At 44.4% G+C, this 20,992-nt stretch overlaps 1 protein-coding gene across 1 annotated transcript in view; it reads left to right on the top strand.

Moving 5' to 3' along the window:
- Positions 1-300: 300 nt before the first annotated feature.
- LOC139394397 (paired box protein Pax-5-like) overlaps positions 301-20,992 on the top strand; it is a 124,297-nt gene continuing 103,605 nt past the window's right edge. Inside the window, exon 1 of the mRNA XM_071142451.1 lies at positions 301-359. Within this exon, the coding sequence (XP_070998552.1) occupies positions 314-359 (46 nt within the window). The 5' untranslated portion in view covers positions 301-313. The remainder of the gene's footprint in view (positions 360-20,992) is intronic.

The raw sequence follows: 20,992 nt of genomic DNA on the forward strand, positions 1-20,992 counted from the left end.
CGCTCCCCTCCAAGGCCTTTCCACCTAAAGTGTTTAGTCTCAGATCACTGCGCCCTGTGCAGTGTCGCAATAGGGAGCGGAAGGGTCGAATTATTTCACCCCTTTATACAACTCACCAAAAAGTACTGTTGCGAGAGAGAGAAAAGAGAGAAAGGAAAAAAAAAAGTGTGTGAGGAGGGAGAGAGGAGGAAGAGGGGAAGCGTTAGAGAAAAGTTTTTTGTTCTTTCTCCCCCCAACACTCCCCCCCCCCACCCAACACCCCCCCACACATCCATCGCTTCCCCCGCCCAGCTCCAAGCCCAACGGGAGCAGAATGGAAGTAGAGGCCGAGGGTCATGTGTTGAGGCCGGGACGAGCAGGTAGGTAAGGGCCGTTGGCTGCTTCTCTCTATGCTAACAACTCTCATAGACCTGACGCTTTTAGGCGACTTACTAATGATGAAGTATTACCACACAACGATATTATCATTGTCAAACAGGAATGCGTTTTTAGCTTTGGCTTCAGTTTTCTCCAATGTGAAGTTTCCAACAGGGTGAGTTTTTTTTTTCAATGACGTTCAATCTATAACTTTTTCTGAAGTAATTTAACTCGATTTCCGTTTGAACTTTTTTTTAATTAAGGGGCCTATATTTTTTAAGTGGCGCGTGTAGCACATGTTTTTGGTGAGATTCTCCAAGAGACGTTTAACCAGCCAGACTCTAGATACAGTCCGTGTTGTCAGTGTTGTCAGGCTACTTAACAGTTTGCATTGGGGCTGTTCTTGAATTCAGTAATTGATGCATCCTGTATATATTCCGCATTGCTTTAAGGCCGTTGTGTAACGTTCAGACTTGTGTTATATGCAGATGATAAAAGTCGGTGTTTTATGAAGTCGATTCGTGTGTGTTTGTTTTTTATTTTTTTGACGGTATATCAGGTGTTTTACGCGTGACGCGTGACGCGTGACGCGTACAGAAGACAGACCTGCGACAGGTGTGCTGCTAGCGATGACTTGGCAGATGTTAAACATGACTTTGGGATTCTGAACAAGTGGCTAATCTAGTTCGGTTAATCTCAAACTCGGCTAATCTAATCTATGCATCTGTTCATATGTATTTCTCCATTTTATAGGGAGGAGGGAGGGGGGGGACATGAGCACACATTGAGAGAGGGGCCCCCTCTCTTATATCAGTATTACCCACGTGTATGGTGTCAATGCACTGTACAAAAATACAGGATCAATCACAGCAGTCTGTCGAGGAGAGGACAGAGGCTCATTGGGTGAAGGTCTTGTCTTCACACACAAACGCACGCAACAGTGGAGAAAGGGCCTCTGCAAGCCACACGCACACAGGCACACACACACACACACACACACACACACAAACGCTTTAACCAAGTCGCCTCACTGGTGTCATGGAATATATTGAGTCTCTTGTTGTTCGACTGTAATATTTACGTCCTAAACCAGAGCGTGATCTGCTGAAACGTTTACCGTGTTTACTGTGTTCACGCGTTACCATGGTCCCCGACTCGGGTTCGGCTTTTTCATATCATTCATTTGAATGTAGGCTACAAATAGCTCTTCCTAATTATACTTAATTTTTTTTGATGCTTCAAATTATGTCGAAATCATGACAAAAAAATTATAATATACAGGTTTGACACGTTTAAAAAGAAAACAAAAGCCCCCCTAGTTAAATGTGTATAAATCCTATTGTGTTGATCCAGAGGGAATACATATTAGCGATAACAGACATCAGTTCATTTTCGATTCGTTGCTTAATATATATATATATATTTTTTTTTAAAGTATGTTTGAGAAAAATGTGAAAATGTCTGATAGTGTCGCCATTGCATGTTATAACATAGCCTCTAGTCTAGACATATTTATACTGGCCAAACCAAAAAAAATGATGCACGTGTTGTTGTCTTGCCTTCCGGGTTGCACTTTTTACAACATTTAAAATTGTCTATTTTAAATTCTTGAATTTGCATGCTCGTAACAAACACACACATCTGCAACAACTGATCGAAGTTCCTACTTCTCTTGTGGTCTGAGGTGTTTTTTCCGTTGCAAGCTATTTTTTTTTGGGGGGGGGGGGGGGGTGGAAACAGCGCCAACATTAGCAATAGTTATCGATTAGTTATATTAGTAATAGTTATCAATATATATTCTCTGGGTTCTAAACGACGGTTGATTATCTAAATAAATATCTGCATTTTTTTCAAACTCAAAACTAGGCCTACCTATTCCAACTTTTCAGAAACCCCCTTCGATTCTATTGATACCACTAAAGACATATAGTGAGTTTAAGTGAAACCAGGTCTAACCGTCCCCCCCCCCCCCCCTCCTCCTAAATTAGTATTGGTTCAGAATATTCATAAAAACCAACAGGGTTGTTTTAACTGTTGGTTTTTATGTTAAACTACGGCAACACAGAAGAACAAGGCGATCGAACCTCACGCGCATCAATTCCATACCGGAAACCCGCTGAGGTGACATTTTGATACAAACGTCCGTTTTTTTGTTGTCATTATTATGACGTGTATAGACATTCCAAAATGGTGCTCATTATTTACGACGCCACGCGTAAAGGGGCGTCAGGTACTAACTGTACTAACAGGCGTGGTTAGGCCTGTCACGTAATACGATGTGTTATTATAGGCCGCCCCGCTTCTAACTGGCCTATTCATTTGTGCCGGTCTCAACAACGTTGCGTCACTGCATTCATTACACAACCATGACACCGTTATAAACCCATTACGTATTACTGAAAGTAGCCCGTAATATAGTCTATGTCGTGTATTTTAAGTTCTTCGATTTAGCCAAACAATCGATTATTTACTTTGACTAAATCAAATGCGCGCGCCCCCCCCCCCCCACCTTCTTCTTGTTTCTTTACGGTGATTTATTGTAAGAGTTGTGATTATCATGATGGATAATGTTGTATTGTGAAAGGATGCCCGGCCCTATATGTCAATGCAAATATATTTCATTCATTGATAATGTAATGCGCGATAACACGTGTTGTATTTTTCCGTGAGAGAGGGATGCGAAGGGGGGAGGGAGGTGTATAGAAACCGACAGAACATTCTCTCGCTTTCATCTGGTTGTGGGGTTCAGGACTGGGCCTCCGGTCTACAGAAGGAGAGGTAATAGGATTTGTGTGACTGAATAACCTTTGAACCCGACGGTGCTCTGCAGAGAGCTAAATGAAACGGACCTCCCTAGATGGCCTGTGTGTACACCTTCCTCTGAGGGTGTGTGTGTCTCTTCACACGACTTCCTCTCTTTAATTACGTCAGGGAGGGTATAGACAGGGAGGGTATAGACAGGGAGGGTATAGAGGGGGAGGGTATAGAGGGGGAGGGTATAGACAGGGAGGGTATAGACAGGGAGGGTAACGACAGGGAGGGTATAGACAGGGAGGGTAACAACAGGGAGGGGAGGGTAACGACAGGGAGGGGAGGGTAACAACAGGGAAGGTATAGACAGGGAGGGTATAGACAGGGAGGGTAACGACAGGGAGGGTATAGACAGGGAGGGTATAGACAGGGAGGGTATAGACAGGGAGGGTAGAGACAGGGAGAGTAGAGACAGGGAGGGTAACGACAGGGAGGGTAGAGACAGGGAGGGTATAGACAGGGAGGGTAAAGACAGGGAGGGTAACGACAGGGAGGGTATAGACAGGGAGGGTATAGACAGGGAGGGTAAAGACAGGGAGGGTATAGAGAGGGAGGGTATAGACAGGGAGGGGAGGGTATAGACAGGGAGGGTATAGACAGGGAGGGTATAGACAGGGAGGGTAACGACAGGGAGGGTATAGACAGGGAGGGGAGGGTATAGACAGGGAGGGTATAGACAGGGAGGGTAGAGACAGGGAGGGTATAGACAGGGAGGGTATAGACAGGGAGGATAACGACAGGGAGGGTATAGACAGGGAGGGTAACGACAGGGAGGGTAAAGAGAGGGGGAAATCTAAGCCTAGCTTGGTAACTGCCAACAGAGGGTATAGACAGGGAGGGAATAGACAGGGAGGGAATAGACAGGGCGGGTATAGACAGGGAGGGTAACGACAGGGAGGGTAACGACAGGGAGGGTATAGAGAGGGGGAAATCTAAGCCTAGCTTGGTAACTGCCAACAGAGGGTATAGACAGGGAGGGTAACGACAGGGAGGGTATAGAGAAGGGGAAATCTAAGCCTAGCTTGGTAACTGCCAACAGAGGGTATAGACAGGGAGGGTATAGACAGGGAGGGTATAGACAGGGAGGGTATAGACAGGGAGGGTAAAGAGAATGGGAAATCTAAGCCTAGCTTGGTAACTGCCAACATAATGGAAACACTTGAGTAATTGACGGATACAAAGTATATTGAAAGCAGGTGTTGCTCCTGAGTTAACGAATCAATGAACATCTCCTCATTCTTAGGGGTCGTGCTGCTGTTGCAGGCCATTATTTTGGCTACTATGTCTATGGATGGCAATGCTTCTGAACAGCTTCTATCCCCAAGACATAGGACTCCTGAACACCTAATCAAATGGCTACTCAGACTATTTGCATTGTACCCCACCCCCCCCCCCCCCCCTTCTTCAATGCAGCTGCTACTCTCTGTCGTTGTCATCTATGCATAGTCACTTAATTAACTCTACCTACATGTACATATTACCTCAACTAACCGCACATTGACTCTGTACCGGTACCCCCCTGTATATAGTCTCACGATTGTTATTTTACTGCTGCTCTTTAATTACTTCTTACTTTTATTTCTTATTCTTATCCGTATTTTTTTTCAACTGAATTGTTAGTTCGGGCATTTCACCGTAAAACACCTGTTGTATTCGGCGCGTGTGATTAATAACATTGGATTTGATTTGAATGCCCCCATCCCATCGTACAGGACACCAGTGGTCACTGAATGGTGTTTCGAGGAAGATGAAAACCCATGTAAACCATACGCCAATGGTCACCTCAGTCACCAGATCTCAACCCACCGTCAAAAAAACCAAAACAACAAATGACAGAATGTAATTATAGTTAGAATGTTGTCACGTCCGTCCCGATAAGAGTTCCAGATTAGAATCACGGAGCGTCGAAGCTGTTCTAGATGCTGATGACGAAACAATGCAGAGTAGCAGGAAAAACAACAACACGTTGACAAATGTTGACGTCCGGAGTAACTTCGACATTTTATGTTTGGAGAACGTGGGTTTGAGCGTCTAATTGCGCAGTTAAAGCTTGTCTATTAATAAGACCAGTTTACCTGTATGTAGGTCGTTAGTAGTTCGGGGTTTTCTGTCTCTCAACCCGTCTCATGGCGCTAATCCAACGGGTTTGGAGAGGGTGCATTTCGTCTACAACAGGTCCAAGTTCAGACCCTTGTTAAGCCCAGGTTCTGTCAAATACAAATACAAATCTATTGGTCACGTACACATGCTTAGCAGATGTAATTGCCGGTGTAATGAAATGCTTGTGTTTCTAGCTCCAACAGTGCAGTAATATCTAACAAGTAATATCTAACAATTTCACAACAATACACAACAATACACACACACCCGGTTGGTCACACACACACACACACACACACACACACACACACGTTCGCTCTGTGATTGACAGGACCCCCTGGTAACGCTCTGTGTGCGCGGGCGTGTGATAGTGCGCGTCCCTCCGCTGCCGTCTCTGACCCGTGAAATAATAATTTATAGAATTGTCTATTGAAGGAGGTGCACCGTGGGCACGTTACTCTGTTACTCCCTCCCGATCCGTAGCGGGTCCGTGGTTTATACCGTGGGGTAGACCATCGGTTACAGACCCGGAAGTCAACGAGGAAAGAGAAGGGAGGAACGTCATATTGTTGACGGAACTACTAACCTTTGATAAGGAGGACGAGCCAGAAGACAACATATATGCATGTTTATTTTGTTGCCTTTAATTTAAAAGTTTGTAAAATGTCTCCCACAAATATTGTTTTTGCCTAGTGGTTAGAGTGTAGAGGAGGCAGGTAGCCTAGTGATTAGAGTGTAGAGGAGGCAGGTAGCCTAGTGGTTAGAGTGGAGGGGAGGCAGGTAGACTAGTGGTTAGAGTGTAGAGGAGGCAGGTAGCCTAGTGGTTAGAGGCAGGTAGACTAGTGGTTAGAGTGTAGAGGAGGCAGGTAGTCTAGTGGTTAGAGTGGAGAGGAGGCAGGTAGACTAGTGGTTAGAGTGGAGAGGAGGCAGGCAGCCTAGTGGTTAGAGTGTAGAGGAGGTAGGTAGCCTAGTGGTTAGAGTGTAGAGGAGGCAGGTAGTCTAGTGGTTAGAGTGTGGAGGAGGCAGGTAGTCTAGTGGTTAGAGTGTAGAGGAGGCAGGTAGTCTAGTGGTTAGAGTGTAGAGGAGGCAGGTAGCCTAGTGGTTAGAGGCAGGTAGACTAGTGGTTAGAGTGTAGAGGAGGCAGGTAGTCTAGTGGTTAGAGTGTAGAGGAGGCAGGTAGTCTAGTGGTTAGAGTGTAGAGAAGGCAGGTAGCCTAGTGGTTAGAGTGTAGAGGAGGCAGGTAGCCTAGTGGTTAGAGTGTAGAGGTGGCAGGTAGCCTAGTGGTTAGAGTGGAGAGGAGGCAGGCAGCCTAGTGATTAGAGTGTAGAGGAGGCAGGTAGACTAGTGGTTAGAGTGTAGAGGCGGTAGGTAGTCTAGTGGTTAGAGTGTAGAGGAGGCAGGTAGTCTAGTGGTTAGAGTGTAGAGGAGGCAGGTAGCCTAGTGGTTAGAGTGGAGAGGAGGCAGGCAGCCTAGTGGTTAGAGTGTAGAGGAGGCAGGTAGTCTAGTGGTTAGAGTGTAGAGGAGGCAGGTAGCCTAGTGGTTAGAGTGTAGAGGCGGTAGGTAGCCTAGTGGTTAGAGTGTAGAGGAGGCAGGTAGTCTAGTGGTTAGAGTGTAGAGGCGGTAGGTAGCCTAGTGGTTAGAGGAGGCAGGTAGCCTAGTGGTTAGAGTGTAGAGGTGGCAGGTAGCCTAGTGGTTAGAGTGTAGAGGAGGCAGGTAGCCTAGTGGTTAGAGTGGAGAGGAGGCAGGTAGACTAGTGGTTAGAGTGTAGAGGAGGCAGGTAGTCTAGTGGTTAGAGTGTAGAGGTGGCAGGGAGCCTAGTGGTTAGAGTGTAGAGGAGGCAGGTAGCCTAGTGGTTAGAGTGTAGAGGTGGCAGGTAGACTAGTGGTTAGAGTGTAGAGGAGGCAGGGTAGTCTAGTGGTTAGAGTGTAGAGGAGGCAGGTAGTCTAGTGGTTAGAGTGTAGAGGCGGTAGGTAGCCTAGTGGTTAGAGTGTAGAGGAGGTAGGTAGCCTAGTGGTTAGAGTGTAGAGGAGGCAGGTAGTCTAGTGGCTAGAGTGTAGAGGAGGCAGGTAGCCTAGTGGTTAGAGTGTAGAGGAGGCAGGTAGACTAGTGGTTAGAGTGTAGAGGAGGCAGGTAGACTAGTGGTTAGAGTGGAGTGGTGGCAGGTAGCTTAGTGGTTAGAGTGTAGAGGAGGCAGGCAGCCTAGTGGTTAGAGTGTAGAGGAGGCAGGTAGACTAGTGGCTAGAGTGGAGGGGTGGCAGGTAACCTAGTGGCTAGAGTGGAGGGGTGGCAGGTAGTCTAGCTAGGGTTCTCCTGGGTAACTATACTCCACATGCGGAAATATTAGTGGAATTTATCCTACTTGTACGAACATATATTTACGTCAGGTTGAATGTGTTTCCTAGGCAACGTATAGGTTAGAATGGCGACACGTTTTTTTTTATTTTAATGCCCAAGCCGTTCACTTTCCTGTCAGTGACATATCGACTGTATTTTATTAGTTGTGCCTTTATTTTTATTTTTAATAAACGAAGGCATACGGAGATATCGTGCGTTTTTTTCTCTCTCATTATGTTGACAATCACGCGGGCGTGTAATAAAGGAACGCGGAGTGAACATGCGCTATTAATTTTTCATTGCTTTTTTTTCGTTTAGGGGGTTCACCCACCCAAAAAAACGAGAGAGAGAACTTGTCATAAGTACAAAATAAAGGAAATGGGAAAAAGGAATGGATGGAACTAAAACCAAAACAACAATTCTGGCTCGAATTCTCTGCCATCATTATAAACACTTTTTAAAGAAGCACCCCTCCTCCTCTTTCTCTCCTCTCCTCTCCTCTCCTCTTTTTCTCCTCTCCTCTTTTTCTCCTCTCCTCTCCTCTCCTCTCCTCTCCTCTCATCTCCTCTCCTCTCCTCTCCTCATCTCCTCTCCTCTCCTCTCCTCCTCTCCTCTTTCTTCTCCTCCTCTCCTCTTTCTTCTCCTCCTCTCCTCTTTCTCTCCTCTCCTCCTCTCCTCTTTCTTCTCCTCTCCTCTCCTCTCCTCTCCTCTCCTCTCCTCTCCTCTATTCCTCTGTTCTGATTGGGGTAGAGGTAATGAATTATGGTAATAGATCAGAACGCCTTGGATTAAAGTCACCGTATCCTGACAGGAGTTAGTTCTCCTCTCCCAAATATCCCCAGCCTAAAGCAACAATCATTTTGTATACATGATTGGCTGTTGTGTTGGGAGTTTTACATTTAAAAAAAAAAATGTATTTAATTGCTTATGTATTTAATTTTCTAATCGGAGGACGAAGAGACAAGGATAAGGAACTGCAATTTATTTATTTTTATTACAATTTTTATTTCCGGGGGAATATTTGTAAAAGCTTGTAGGCCTATAAAACTTGAGAGGTCACAACAACAACAACAACAACAATAATAATAATAATAATAAAAAACATCCGTAAATAAAATAATTGAAGATGTGATTTCTTCAGGCTTGTGCTTTGTGTCTAAACATGGAGCTTTTGGACCGCTTTTTCAGAGGCCAAAATGCAGGCAGAGTAAACCGCCCGGTATGACGAGGAATTAGAACGACACACACGTACATGTATTTTAAGCACTTATATATATATTGTTTTCCCCTCCAAGAGTACATGAGACGTTGTGAAAATAAGTTATGATTGTGTATAAACTGTATATTTTGTTTTTATTTTTTACTGCTGCTCTTTAATTACTTGTTACTTTTATCTCTTATTCTCATCCGTATTTATTTGAAACGGCGTTGTTGGTTAAGGGGCTCGTAAAGGAAGCCTTTCACTGGTAGGTCTACACCTGTTGTATTCTGGGCAATTGACTAATACAATTCGATTTGATTTGAACTGGTTGTAATGATATTTAATTGATTTCTTTCTGTGAATTGAATACAATCCTTAGTTTAGGGTGTTCTTCGCCGCTTCGAGCGGTTAAGACTCATTAAGAACCCGAATAGGCTCCGTGTCCCGTTACATTTCCTCGTCATAACCATGTCTGTTTGAACGTTTCCCGCCATAATCCTTATGAGAACAAGCCGTTGAAAAAGACGTATTTTATCTCATTTTGCTCGCTGTGCACAAACAATAAAGTAACAAAATATGAACGGCCATTGATATATTTTTTTATTTAACTAGACAAGTCTGTTAAAGAACTAAGTCATATTTTCAATGACGGTCTAGGAACAGTGGGGTTCAATGCCTTGTTCAGGGGTAGAACGAGAGATTTTTGTCAGCTCGGGGATTCGATCCAGCAACCTTTTATTTCCCGGGTCAACGCTCTAAACCACTAGGCTACCCTCCCTATGTTATAACCAGGTTGTATTAACCACCACAACAGGTATATTCACGCCATAGCTGCCGTCCTGTCAGTTCGTCCAGATGTGACTTCCCAATGTCAGTCACATGTTCCCAATGTCCCTTATGGGCCTCGGTAGAAAGTAGTGCACTATATAGGGAATAGAGCACCATTTTGGGACGTGGAAAAACAGCGACATAAGAACCTATAATAATACCTTATTATCTTGTAATATATCCGTTTCAAACTGCTGTAAACATCCCAAATAAAACGTTGGTCACTATAGCTGTCGATCTGTCAGGCTACGTGACAATCTCAAGTAACCGTCGCAGGGTAACATAATACAATTCTTCACCTGTCTTGAACTTTAAAACATTTTAATTTTTTTTTTTGCTGCCTTGAAATGTAATTAAAAATAAAGATGAGATTAGATTCCCCCTCCCCCTCCTCCTCCTACAGATGTACACAACATCACTCCTCAAGGTGAAAGTTGAAGAACATTTAGCAAATGAAGAAAGAGAAACTAGTAACCGAAAGGTTGCAAGTTCAAATCCCCGAGCTGACAAGATACAAATCTGTCGTTCTGCCCCCTGAACAAGGCAGTTAACCCACTGTTCCTAGGCCGTCATTGAAAATAAGAATTTGTTCTTTAACTGACTTGCCTATAAAATAAAAATAGAAACTATAGTACAGTATCATACATGGGATTAAGTCCCCCAACGCCTCCTGAGTGGAAGCACCTGTTGTAGCCTTTACAGAGGGAGTCATGTCCCATTAAGATTCTACCAGCTCTTAGGGGGCAACATATATCAATTGTTTTTGTTTTTGGTCAAAATTTTACGCGGCCTACAGATTGACAGCTACGACAACGGCTCGTCCTAATATTTAAAACATTTCTCAATTCAATTATTTTACTTTTAGATTTTGTGTATTGTTGTGTGTTGTTAGATACCACTACACTGTTTTTAGCTAGAAACACAAGCATTTCATTACGTCCGCAATAAACAACTGTAGTTCTGCCCCCTGAACAAGGCAGTTTAACCCACTGTTCCTAGACCAGTTAACCCACTGTTCTTAGACCAGTTAACCCACTGTTCCTAGACCAGTTAACCCACTGTTCCTAGACCAGTTAACCCACTGTTCCTAGACCAGTTAACCCACTGTTCCTAGACCAGTTAACCCCACTGTTCCTAGACCAGTTAACCCTACTGTTCCTAGACCAGTTAACCCCACTGTTTCTAGACCAGTTAACCCTACTGTTCCTAGACCAGTTAACCCTACTGTTCCTAGACCAGTTAACCCTACTGTTCCTAGACCAGTTAACCCTACTGTTCCTAGACCAGTTAACCCACTGTTCCTAGACCAGTTAACCCCACTGTTCCTAGACCAGTTAACCCTACTGTTCCTAGACCAGTTAACCCCACTGTTTCTAGACCAGTTAACCCTACTGTTCCTAGACCAGTTAACCCTACTGTTCCTAGACCAGTTAACCCTACTGTTCCTAGACCAGTTAACCCTACTGTTCCTAGACCAGTTAACCCACTGTTCCTAGACCAGTTAACCCACTGTTCTTAGACCAGTTAACCCACTGTTCCTAGGCCAGTTAACCCACTGTTCCTAGACCAGTTAATCCACTGTTCCTAGACCAGTTAACCCACTGTTCCTAGACCAGTTAACCCACTGTTCCTAGACCAGTTAACCCACTGTTCTTAGACCAGTTAACCCACTGTTCCTAGGCCAGTTAACCCACTGTTCCTAGACCAGTTAACCCACTGTTCCTAGACCAGTTAACCCACTGTTCTTAGACCAGTTAACCCACTGTTCCTAGGCCAGTTAACCCACTGTTCCTAGACCAGTTAACCCACTGTTCCTAGACCAGTTAACCCTACTGTTCCTAGACCAGTTAACCCTACTGTTCCTAGACCAGTTAACCCACTGTTCCTAGACCAGTTAACCCACTGTTCCTAGACCAGTTAACCCACTGTTCCTAGACCAGTTAACCCTACTGTTCCTAGACCAGTTAACCCTACTGTTCCTAGACCAGTTAACCCTACTGTTCCTAGACCAGTTAACCCTACTGTTCCTAGACCAGTTAACCCTACTGTTCCTAGACCAGTTAACCCACTGTTCCTAGACCAGTTAACCCACTGTTCCTAGACCAGTTAACCCACTGTTCCTAGACCAGTTAACCCACTGTTCCTAGGCCAGTTAACCCACTGTTCCTAGACCAGTTAACCCACTGTTCCTAGACCAGTTAACCCACTTTTCCTAGACCAGTTAACCCACTGTTCCTAGACCAGTTAACCCCACTGTTCCTAGACCAGTTAACCCCACTGTTCCTAGACCAGTTAACCCACTGTTCCTAGACCAGTTAACCCCACTGTTCCTAGACCAGTTAACCCACTGTTCCTAGACCAGTTTAACCCACTGTTCCTACGCCAGTTAACCCACTGTTCCTAGACCAGTTAACCCACTGTTCCTAGACCAGTTAACCCACTGTTCCTAGACCAGTTAACCCACTGTTCCTAGACCAGTTAACCCACTGTTCCTAGACCAGTTAACCCACTGTTCCTAGACCAGTTAACCCACTGTTCCTAGACCAGTTTAACCCACTGTTCCTAGGCCAGTTAACCCACTGTTCCTAGACCAGTTAACCCCACTGTTCCTAGACCAGTTAACCCACTGTTCCTAGACCAGTTAACCCACTGTTCCTAGACCAGTTTAACCCACTGTTCCTAGGCCAGTTAACCCACTGTTCCTAGACCAGTTAACCCACTGTTCCTAGACCAGTTAACCCACTGTTCCTAGACCAGTTAACCCCACTGTTCCTAGACCAGTTAACCCACGGTTCCTAGACCAGTTAACCCACTGTTCCTAGGCCAGTTAACCCACGGTTCCCAGACCAGTTAACCCACTGTTCCAAGACCAGTTAACCCACTGTTCCTAGACCAGTTTAACCCACTGTTCCTAGACCAGTTTAACCCACTGTTCCTAGACCAGTTAACCCACTGTTCCTAGACCAGTTTAACCCACTGTTCCTAGACCAGTTTAACCCACTGTTCGTAGACCAGTTTAACCCACTGTTCCTAGGCCAGTTAACCCACTGTTCCTAGACCAGTTAACCCCACTGTTCCTAGACCAGTTAACCCACTGTTCCTAGACCAGTTTAACCCACTGTTCCTAGACCAGTTTAACCCACTGTTCCTAGACCAGTTTAACCCACTGTTCCTAGACCCGTTTAACCCACTGTTCCTAGACCAGTTAACCCACTGGTCCTAGACCAGTTAACCCACTGTTCCTAGACCAGTTAACCCACTGTTCCTAGACCAGTTTAACCCACTGTTCCTAGACGAGTTTAACCCACTGTTCCTAGACCAGTTTAACCCACTGTTCCTAGACCAATTAACCCACTGTTCCTAGACCAGTTAACCCACTGTTCCTAGACCAGTTAACCCACTCACCAGTTAACCCACTGTTCCTAGACCAGTTACTGCCTCGTTAAATAAAGGTAATATAAACATCTGCTAAATATGAGTATGTGACCAATAACATTTGATTTGATTTGACAAGCAACATTTAAACCTTGTGATGTGATTATTATTATTTATTTTTTTTTAAGCAGATTTAAGTGACTAGATCACTCAGGAACACTCAACACCTCTTGGAAAGCCATTCTGGAGTGTGACTTTTGTATAAACATGTGTGTAATTGTCTCACTGAATAATAATAAAACTATACCAGGGTTTTCAGAAGACCGAGGTGGGTTCTTATCTGGGTATTGTGATGTCATTACGGGGTATTGTGATGTCATTACGGGGTATTGTGATGTCATTACGGGGTATTGTGATGTCATTACGGGGTATTGTGATGTCATTACGAGGTATTGTGATGTCATTACGGGGTATTGTGATGTCATTACGGGGTATTGTGATGTCATTACGGGGTATTGTGGTGTCATTACGGGGTATTGTGATGTCATTACGGGGTATTGTGATGTCATTACGGGGTATCGTGATGTCATTACGGGGTATTGTGATGTCATTACGGGGTATTGTGATGTCATTACGGGGTATCGTGATGTCAGTACGGGGTATTGTGATGTCATTACGGGGTATTGTGATGTCATTACGGGGTATTGTGATGTCATTACGGGGTATTGTGATGTCATTACGGGGTATTGTGATGTCATTACGGGGTATTGTGATGTGGGTTTTCAGAAGACGGAGAGGCGGGTCGTTTCCTCTTAACTTTTTACCCGTTCCTTTAATATTTATTTTTGATCCTGACAAACTCCCTGCCGGTGACAAGCAGACCCATAACATGACGCTGCCAACCTCAACCCGCCTCAGTCTTCTGAAAACTTAACCCTGGTTAAAGAGTTGTAATGTTAATGCCAAAGACACACCAGAATGGGTCTTTCAAGTGGTTGGCTGGATGTCCTTTGGGTGGTGGACCATTCTTGATACTCAGGGGAAACTGTTGAGAGTGAAAAAATCACAGCAGCGTTGCAGTTCTTGGACACACAAACGCCTGGCACCTGCTATCACATCCCGTTCAAAGGCACTTACGTTGGTTTTGTCTTAACTGTTCACCCTCTGAATGGTACACATCCACATCCACATCCACAATCCACAACCACAATCCACAACCAAATCCACAATCCACATCCACAATCACATCCACATCCACATCCACAACCACAATCCACATCCACATCCACAACCACATCCACATCCACATCCACATCCACAACCACAATCCACATCCACATCCACATCACATCCACATCCACATCCACAACCACAATCCACATCCACATCCACAACCACAATCCACATCCACATCACATCCACATCCACATCCACAACCACAATCCACATGCACATCCACATCCACATCCACATCCACAACCACATCCACAACCACATCCACAACCACATCCACAACCACAACCACATCCACAATCCACATCCACATCCACAACCACAATCCACATCCACATCCACATCCACATCCACATCCACAACCACATCCACAACCACATCCACATCCACATCCACATCCACATCCACATCCACATCACATCCACAACCACATCCACATCCACATCCACATCCACATCCACATCCACATCCACAACCACATCCACAACCACATCCACATCCACATCACATCCACAACCACATCCACATCCACAATCCACATCCACAACTACATCCACATCACATCCACAACCACATCCACAACCACATCCACAACCACATCCACATCCACAACCACATCCACAACCACAATCACATCCACAACCACATCCACAATCCATGTCTCAATTGTCTCAAGGCTTAAAAAATAATGATTTAACCTCGTCTCCTCTCCTTCATCTACACTGATTGAAGTGGATTTAACACTCGGCATCAATAAGGGATCATAGCTTTCACCTGGATTCACCTGGTCAGTCTGTCATGGAGAGAGCAGGTGTTCCTAATGATTCACCTGGTCAGTCTGGGTCATGGTGAGAGCAGGTGTTCCTAATGATTCACCTGGTCAGTCTGTCATGGAGAGAGCAGGTGTTCCTAATGATTCACCTGGTCAGTCTGGGTCATGGTGAGAGCAGGTGTTCTTCGTGTTTTTTTACTCTGTGTATATTGCTCTACGAGTTGTGCAAAGTTGGAGGAATCTTAATGAAAATGATTCACAAATATCTCTCTCTCACTCTCTCTCTCTCTCTAAACCATCTATACCCAGCTCTCTCTCTCTCTAAACCATCTATACCCAGCTCTCTCTCTCTCTCTAAACCATCTATACTCAGCTCTCTCTCTCTCTAAACCATCTATACCCAGCTCTCTCTCTCTCTAAACCATCTATACCCAGCTCTCGCTCTCTCTAAACCATCTATACCCAGCTCTCGCTCTCTCTAAACCATCTATACCCAGCTCTCTCTCTCTAAACCATCTATACCCAGTTCTATCTCTCTCTCTAAACCATCTATACCCATCTCTCTCTCTCTCTCTCTCTCTAAATCATCTATACCAGCTCTCTCTCTAAACCATCTATACCCAGCTCTCTCTCTCTCTCTCTCTCTCTAAACCATCTATACCCAGCTCTCTCTTTCTCTATACCACCTATACCCAGCTCTCTCTCTCTCTCTAAACCATCTATACCCAGCTCTCTCTCTCTCTCTCTAAACCATCTATACCAGCTCTCTCTCTCTCTCTCTCTAAACCATCTATACCCAGCTCTCTCTCTCTCTCTCTCTCTCTCTCTCTCTAAACCATCTATACCCAGCTCTCTCTCTCTCTCTAAACCATCTATACCAGCTCTCTCTCTCTCTCTCTAAACCATCTATACCCAGCTCTCTCTCTATCTCTCTAAACCATCTATACCCATCTCTCTCTCTCTAAACCATCTATACCCAGCTCTCTCTCTCTAAATCATCTATACCCAGCTCTCTCTCTCTAAACCATCTATACCCAGCTCTCTCTCTCTAAATCATCTATACCCAGCTCTCTCTCTCTCTCTCTAAACCATCTATACCCAGCTCTCTCTAAACCATCTATACCCAGCTCTCTCTAAACCATCTATACCCAGCTCTCTCTCTCTCTCTAAACCATCTAGACCCAGCTCTCTCTCTCTCTAAACCATCTATACCCAGCTCTCTCTCTCTCTCTAAACCATCTATACCCAGCTCTCTCTCTCTCTCTAAACCATCTATACCCAGCTCTCTCTCTCTCTCTAAACCATCTATACCCAGCTCTCTCTCTCTCTAAACCATCTATACCCAGCTCTCTCTCTCTAAATCATCTATACCCAGCTCTCTCTCTCTCTCTCTAAACCATCTATACCCAGCTCTCTCTAAACCATCTATACCCAGCTCTCTCTCTCTCTCTCTCTAAACCATCTATACCCAGCTCTCACTCTCTCTCTCTAAACCATCTATACCCAGCTCTCTCTAAACCATCTATACCCAGCTCTCTCTAAACCATCTATACCCAGCTCTCTCTCTCTCTCTCTCTCTCTAAACCATCTATACCCAGCTCTCTCTCTCTCTAAACCATCTATACCCAGCTCTCTCTCTCTCTCTCTCTAAACCATCTATACCCAGCTCTCTCTCTCTCTCTAAACCATCTATACCCAGTTCTCTCTCTCTCTCTCTCTAAACCATCTATACCCAGCTCTAACCCGAATGCCTGTAGATGGACTTGTTTTAATGCATCTCCCCTCCTATAGGGAAAATAATGGCATCCCAAACTACTTCCCACGGCTATGATCAAAAGTACAGCACTCTGTGTGGTGACTCTGTGTTCAGTTGACTACATGGTGACTCTGTGTTCAGGTGACTGCATGGTGACTCTGTGTTCAGGTGATTACATGGTGACTCTGTGTTCATTTGACTGCATGGTGACTCTGTGACTCTGTGTTCAGTTGACTGCATGGTGACTCTGTGTTCAGGTGACTGCATAGTGCCTCTGTGTTCAGTTGACTGCATGGTGACTCTGTGTTCAGATGACTGCATGGTGACTCTGTGTTCAGGTGACTGCATAGTGACTCTGTGTTCAGGTGACTACATGGTGACTCTGTGTTCAGATGACTGCATGGTGACTCTGTGTTCAGGTGACTGCATGCATGGTGACTCGGTGTTCAGGTGACTGCATGCATGGTGACTCAGTGTTCAGGTGATTACATGGTGACTCTGTGTTCAGTTGACTGCATGGTGACTCTGTGTTCAGGTGACTGCATAGTGACTCTGTGTTCAGGTGATTACATGGTGACTCTGTGTTCAGCTGACTGCATGGTGACTCTGTAACTCTGTGTTCAGGTGACTACATGGTGACTCTGTGACTCTGTGTTCAGTTGACTACATGGTGACTCTGTGACTCTGTGTTCAGTTGACTACATGGTTACTCTGTGACTCTGTGTTCAGTTGACTACATGGTGACTCTGTGTTCAGGTGACTGCATGGTGACTCTGTGTTCAGGTGACTGCATGGTGACTCTGTGTTCAGTTGACTGCATGGTGACTCTGTGTTCAGTTGACTACATGGTGACTCTGTGTTCAGGTGACTGCATGGTGACTCTGTGTTCAGGTGACTGCATGGTGACTCTGTGTTCAGGTGACTGCATGGTGACTCTGTGACTCTGTGTTCAGTTGACTGCATGGTGACTCTGTGTTCAGTTGACTACATGGTGACTCTGTGTTCAGGTGACTGCATGGTGACCCTGTGTTCAGGTGACTACATGGTGACTCTGTGTTCAGGTGACTGCATGGTGACTCTGTGTTCAGTTGACTGCATGGTGACTCTGTGTTCAGTTGACTGCATGGTGACTCTGTGACTCTGTGTTCAGTTGACTGGATTACAGAGGAAGAGAAAGAAAGACTATATAAAGGTCCTTCCTGGTTTCAGATGACTCTGTGTTCTGTCTCTATACCTCTCAGACTATATAAAGGCCCTTCCTGGTTTCAGATGGAAACTCTGTGTTCTGTCTCTATACCTCTCAGACTATATAAAGGCCCTTCCTGGTTTCAGATGGAAACTCTGTGTTCTGTCTCTATACCTCTCAGACTATATAAAGGTTCTTCCTGGTTTCAGATGACTCTGTGTTCTGTCTCTATACCTCTCAGACTATATAAAGGTACTTCCTGGTTTCAGATGACTCTGTGTTCTGTCTCTATACCTCTCAGACTATATAAAGGTACTTCCTGGTTTCAGATGACTCTGTGTTCTGTCTCTATACCTCTCAGACTATATAAAGGCCCTTCCTGGTTTCAGATGACTCTGTGTTCTGTCTCTATACCTCTCAGACTATATAAAGGCCCTTCCTGGTTTCAGATGACTCTGTGTTCTGTCTCTATACCTCTCAGACTATATAAAGGTCCTTCCTGGTTTCAGATGGAAACTCTGTGTTCTGTCTCTATACCTCTCAGACTATATAAAGGTCCTTCCTGGTTTCAGATGGAAACTCTGTGTTCTGTCTCTATACCTCTCAGACTATATAAAGGTCCTTCCTGGTTTCAGATGGAAACTCTGTGTTCTGTCTCTATACCTCTCAGACTATATAAAGGTTCTTCCTGGTTTCAGATGACTCTTGTGTTCTGTCTCTATACCTCTCAGACTATATAAAGGTCCTTCCTGGTTTCAGATGACTCTGTGTTCTGTCTCTATACCTCTCAGACTATATAAAGGTCCTTCCTGGTTTCAGATGGAAACTCTGTGTTCTGTCTCTATACCTCTCAGACTATATAAAGGTACTTCCTGGTTTCAGATGGAAACTCTGTGTTCTGTCTCTATACCTCTCAGACTATATAAAGGTCCTTCCTGGTTTCAGATGACTCTGTGTTCTGTCTCTATACCTCTCAGACTATATAAAGGTACTTCCTGGTTTCAGATGGAAACTCTGTGTTCTGTCTCTATACCTCTCAGACTATATAAAGGTCCTTCCTGGTTTCAGATGGAAACTCTGTGTTCTGTCTCTATACCTCTCAGACTATATAAAGGTCCTTCCTGGTTTCAGATGGAAACTCTGTGTTCTGTCTCTATACCTCTCAGACTATATAAAGGTCCTTCCTGGTTTCAGATGGAAACTCTGTGTTCTGTCTCTATACCTCTCAGACTATATAAAGGTACTTCCTGGTTTCAGATGACTCTGTGTTCTGTCTCTATACCTCTCAGACTATATAAAGGTCCTTCCTGGTTTCAGATGACTCTGTGTTCTGTCTCTATACCTCTCAGACTATATAAAGGTTCTTCCTGGTTTCAGATGGAAACTCTGTGTTCTGTCTCTATATCTCTCAGACTATATAAAGGTACTTCCTGGTTTCAGATGGAAACTCTGTGTTCTGTCTCTATACCTCTCAGACTATATAAAGGTCCTTCCTGGTTTCAGATGACTCTGTGTTCTGTCTCTATACCTCTCAGACTATATAAAGGTTCTTCCTGGTTTCAGATGACTCTGTGTTCTGTCTCTATACCTCTCAGACTATATAAAGGTCCTTCTTGGTTTCAGATGGAAACTCTGTGTTCTGTCTCTATACCTCTCAGACTATATAAAGGTCCTTCCTGGTTTCAGATGGAAACTCTGTGTTCTGTCTCTATACCTCTCAGACTATATAAAGGTTCTTCCTGGTTTCAGATGGAAACTCTGTGTTCTGTCTCTATACCTCTCAGACTATATAAAGGCCCTTCCTGGTTTCAGATGGAAACTCTGTGTTCTGTCTCTATACCTCTCAGACTATATAAAGGAACTTCCTGGTTTCAGATGGAAACTCTGTGTTCTGTCTCTATACCTCTCAGACTATATAAAGGTCCTTCCTGGTTTCAGATGACTCTGTGTTCTGTCTCTATACCTCTCAGACTATATAAAGGTTCTTCCTGGTTTCAGATGACTCTGTGTTCTGTCTCTATACCTCTCAGACTATATAAAGGCCCTTCCTGGTTTCAGATGGAAACTCTGTGTTCTGTCTCTATACCTCTCAGACTATATAAAGGTACTTCCTGGTTTCAGATGGAAACTCTGTGTTCTGTCTCTATACCTCTCAGACTATATAAAGGCCCTTCCTGGTTTCAGATGGAAACTCTGTGTTCTGTCTCTATACCTCTCAGACTATATAAAGGTCCTTCCTGGTTTCAGATGGAAACTCTGTGTTCTGTCTCTATACCTCTCAGACTATATAAAGGTCTGCTTCTTCAATACATAGAGGACTGAAATCAGAGAGGGCCACAAAGAAATAGTCAGACTGGAAAACTGGTTTTGAGATGGTTTTAAATTTACAGCTTTTCTTTCTTTCACTCTTGCTTCTTGTTTTCGCTCAGACTATATAAAGGAACTTCCTGGTTTCAGATGGAAACTCTGTGTTCTGTCTCTATACCTCTCAGACTATATAAAGGTCCTTCCTGGTTTCAGATGACTCTGTGTTCTGTCTCTATACCTCTCAGACTATATAAAGGTTCTTCCTGGTTTCAGATGACTCTGTGTTCTGTCTCTATACCTCTCAGACTATATAAAGGCCCTTCCTGGTTTCAGATGGAAACTCTGTGTTCTGTCTCTATACCTCTCAGACTATATAAAGGTTCTTCCTGGTTTCAGATGACTCTGTGTTCTGTCTCTATACCTCTCAGACTATATAAAGGTACTTCCTGGTTTCAGATGACTCTGTGTTCTGTCTCTATACCTCTCAGACTATATAAAGGCCCTTCCTGGTTTCAGATGACTCTGTGTTCTGTCTCTATACCTCTCAGACTATATAAAGGCCCTTCCTGGTTTCAGATGACTCTGTGTTCTGTCTCTATACCTCTCAGACTATATAAAGGTCCTTCCTGGTTTCAGATGGAAACTCTGTGTTCTGTCTCTATACCTCTCAGACTATATAAAGGTCATTCCTGGTTTCAGATGGAAACTCTGTGTTCTGTCTCTATACCTCTC

The sequence above is a fragment of the Oncorhynchus clarkii genome, unplaced genomic scaffold (assembly GCF_045791955.1).
Source record: "Oncorhynchus clarkii lewisi isolate Uvic-CL-2024 unplaced genomic scaffold, UVic_Ocla_1.0 unplaced_contig_11375_pilon_pilon, whole genome shotgun sequence".
Taxonomy (NCBI): domain Eukaryota; kingdom Metazoa; phylum Chordata; class Actinopteri; order Salmoniformes; family Salmonidae; genus Oncorhynchus; species Oncorhynchus clarkii.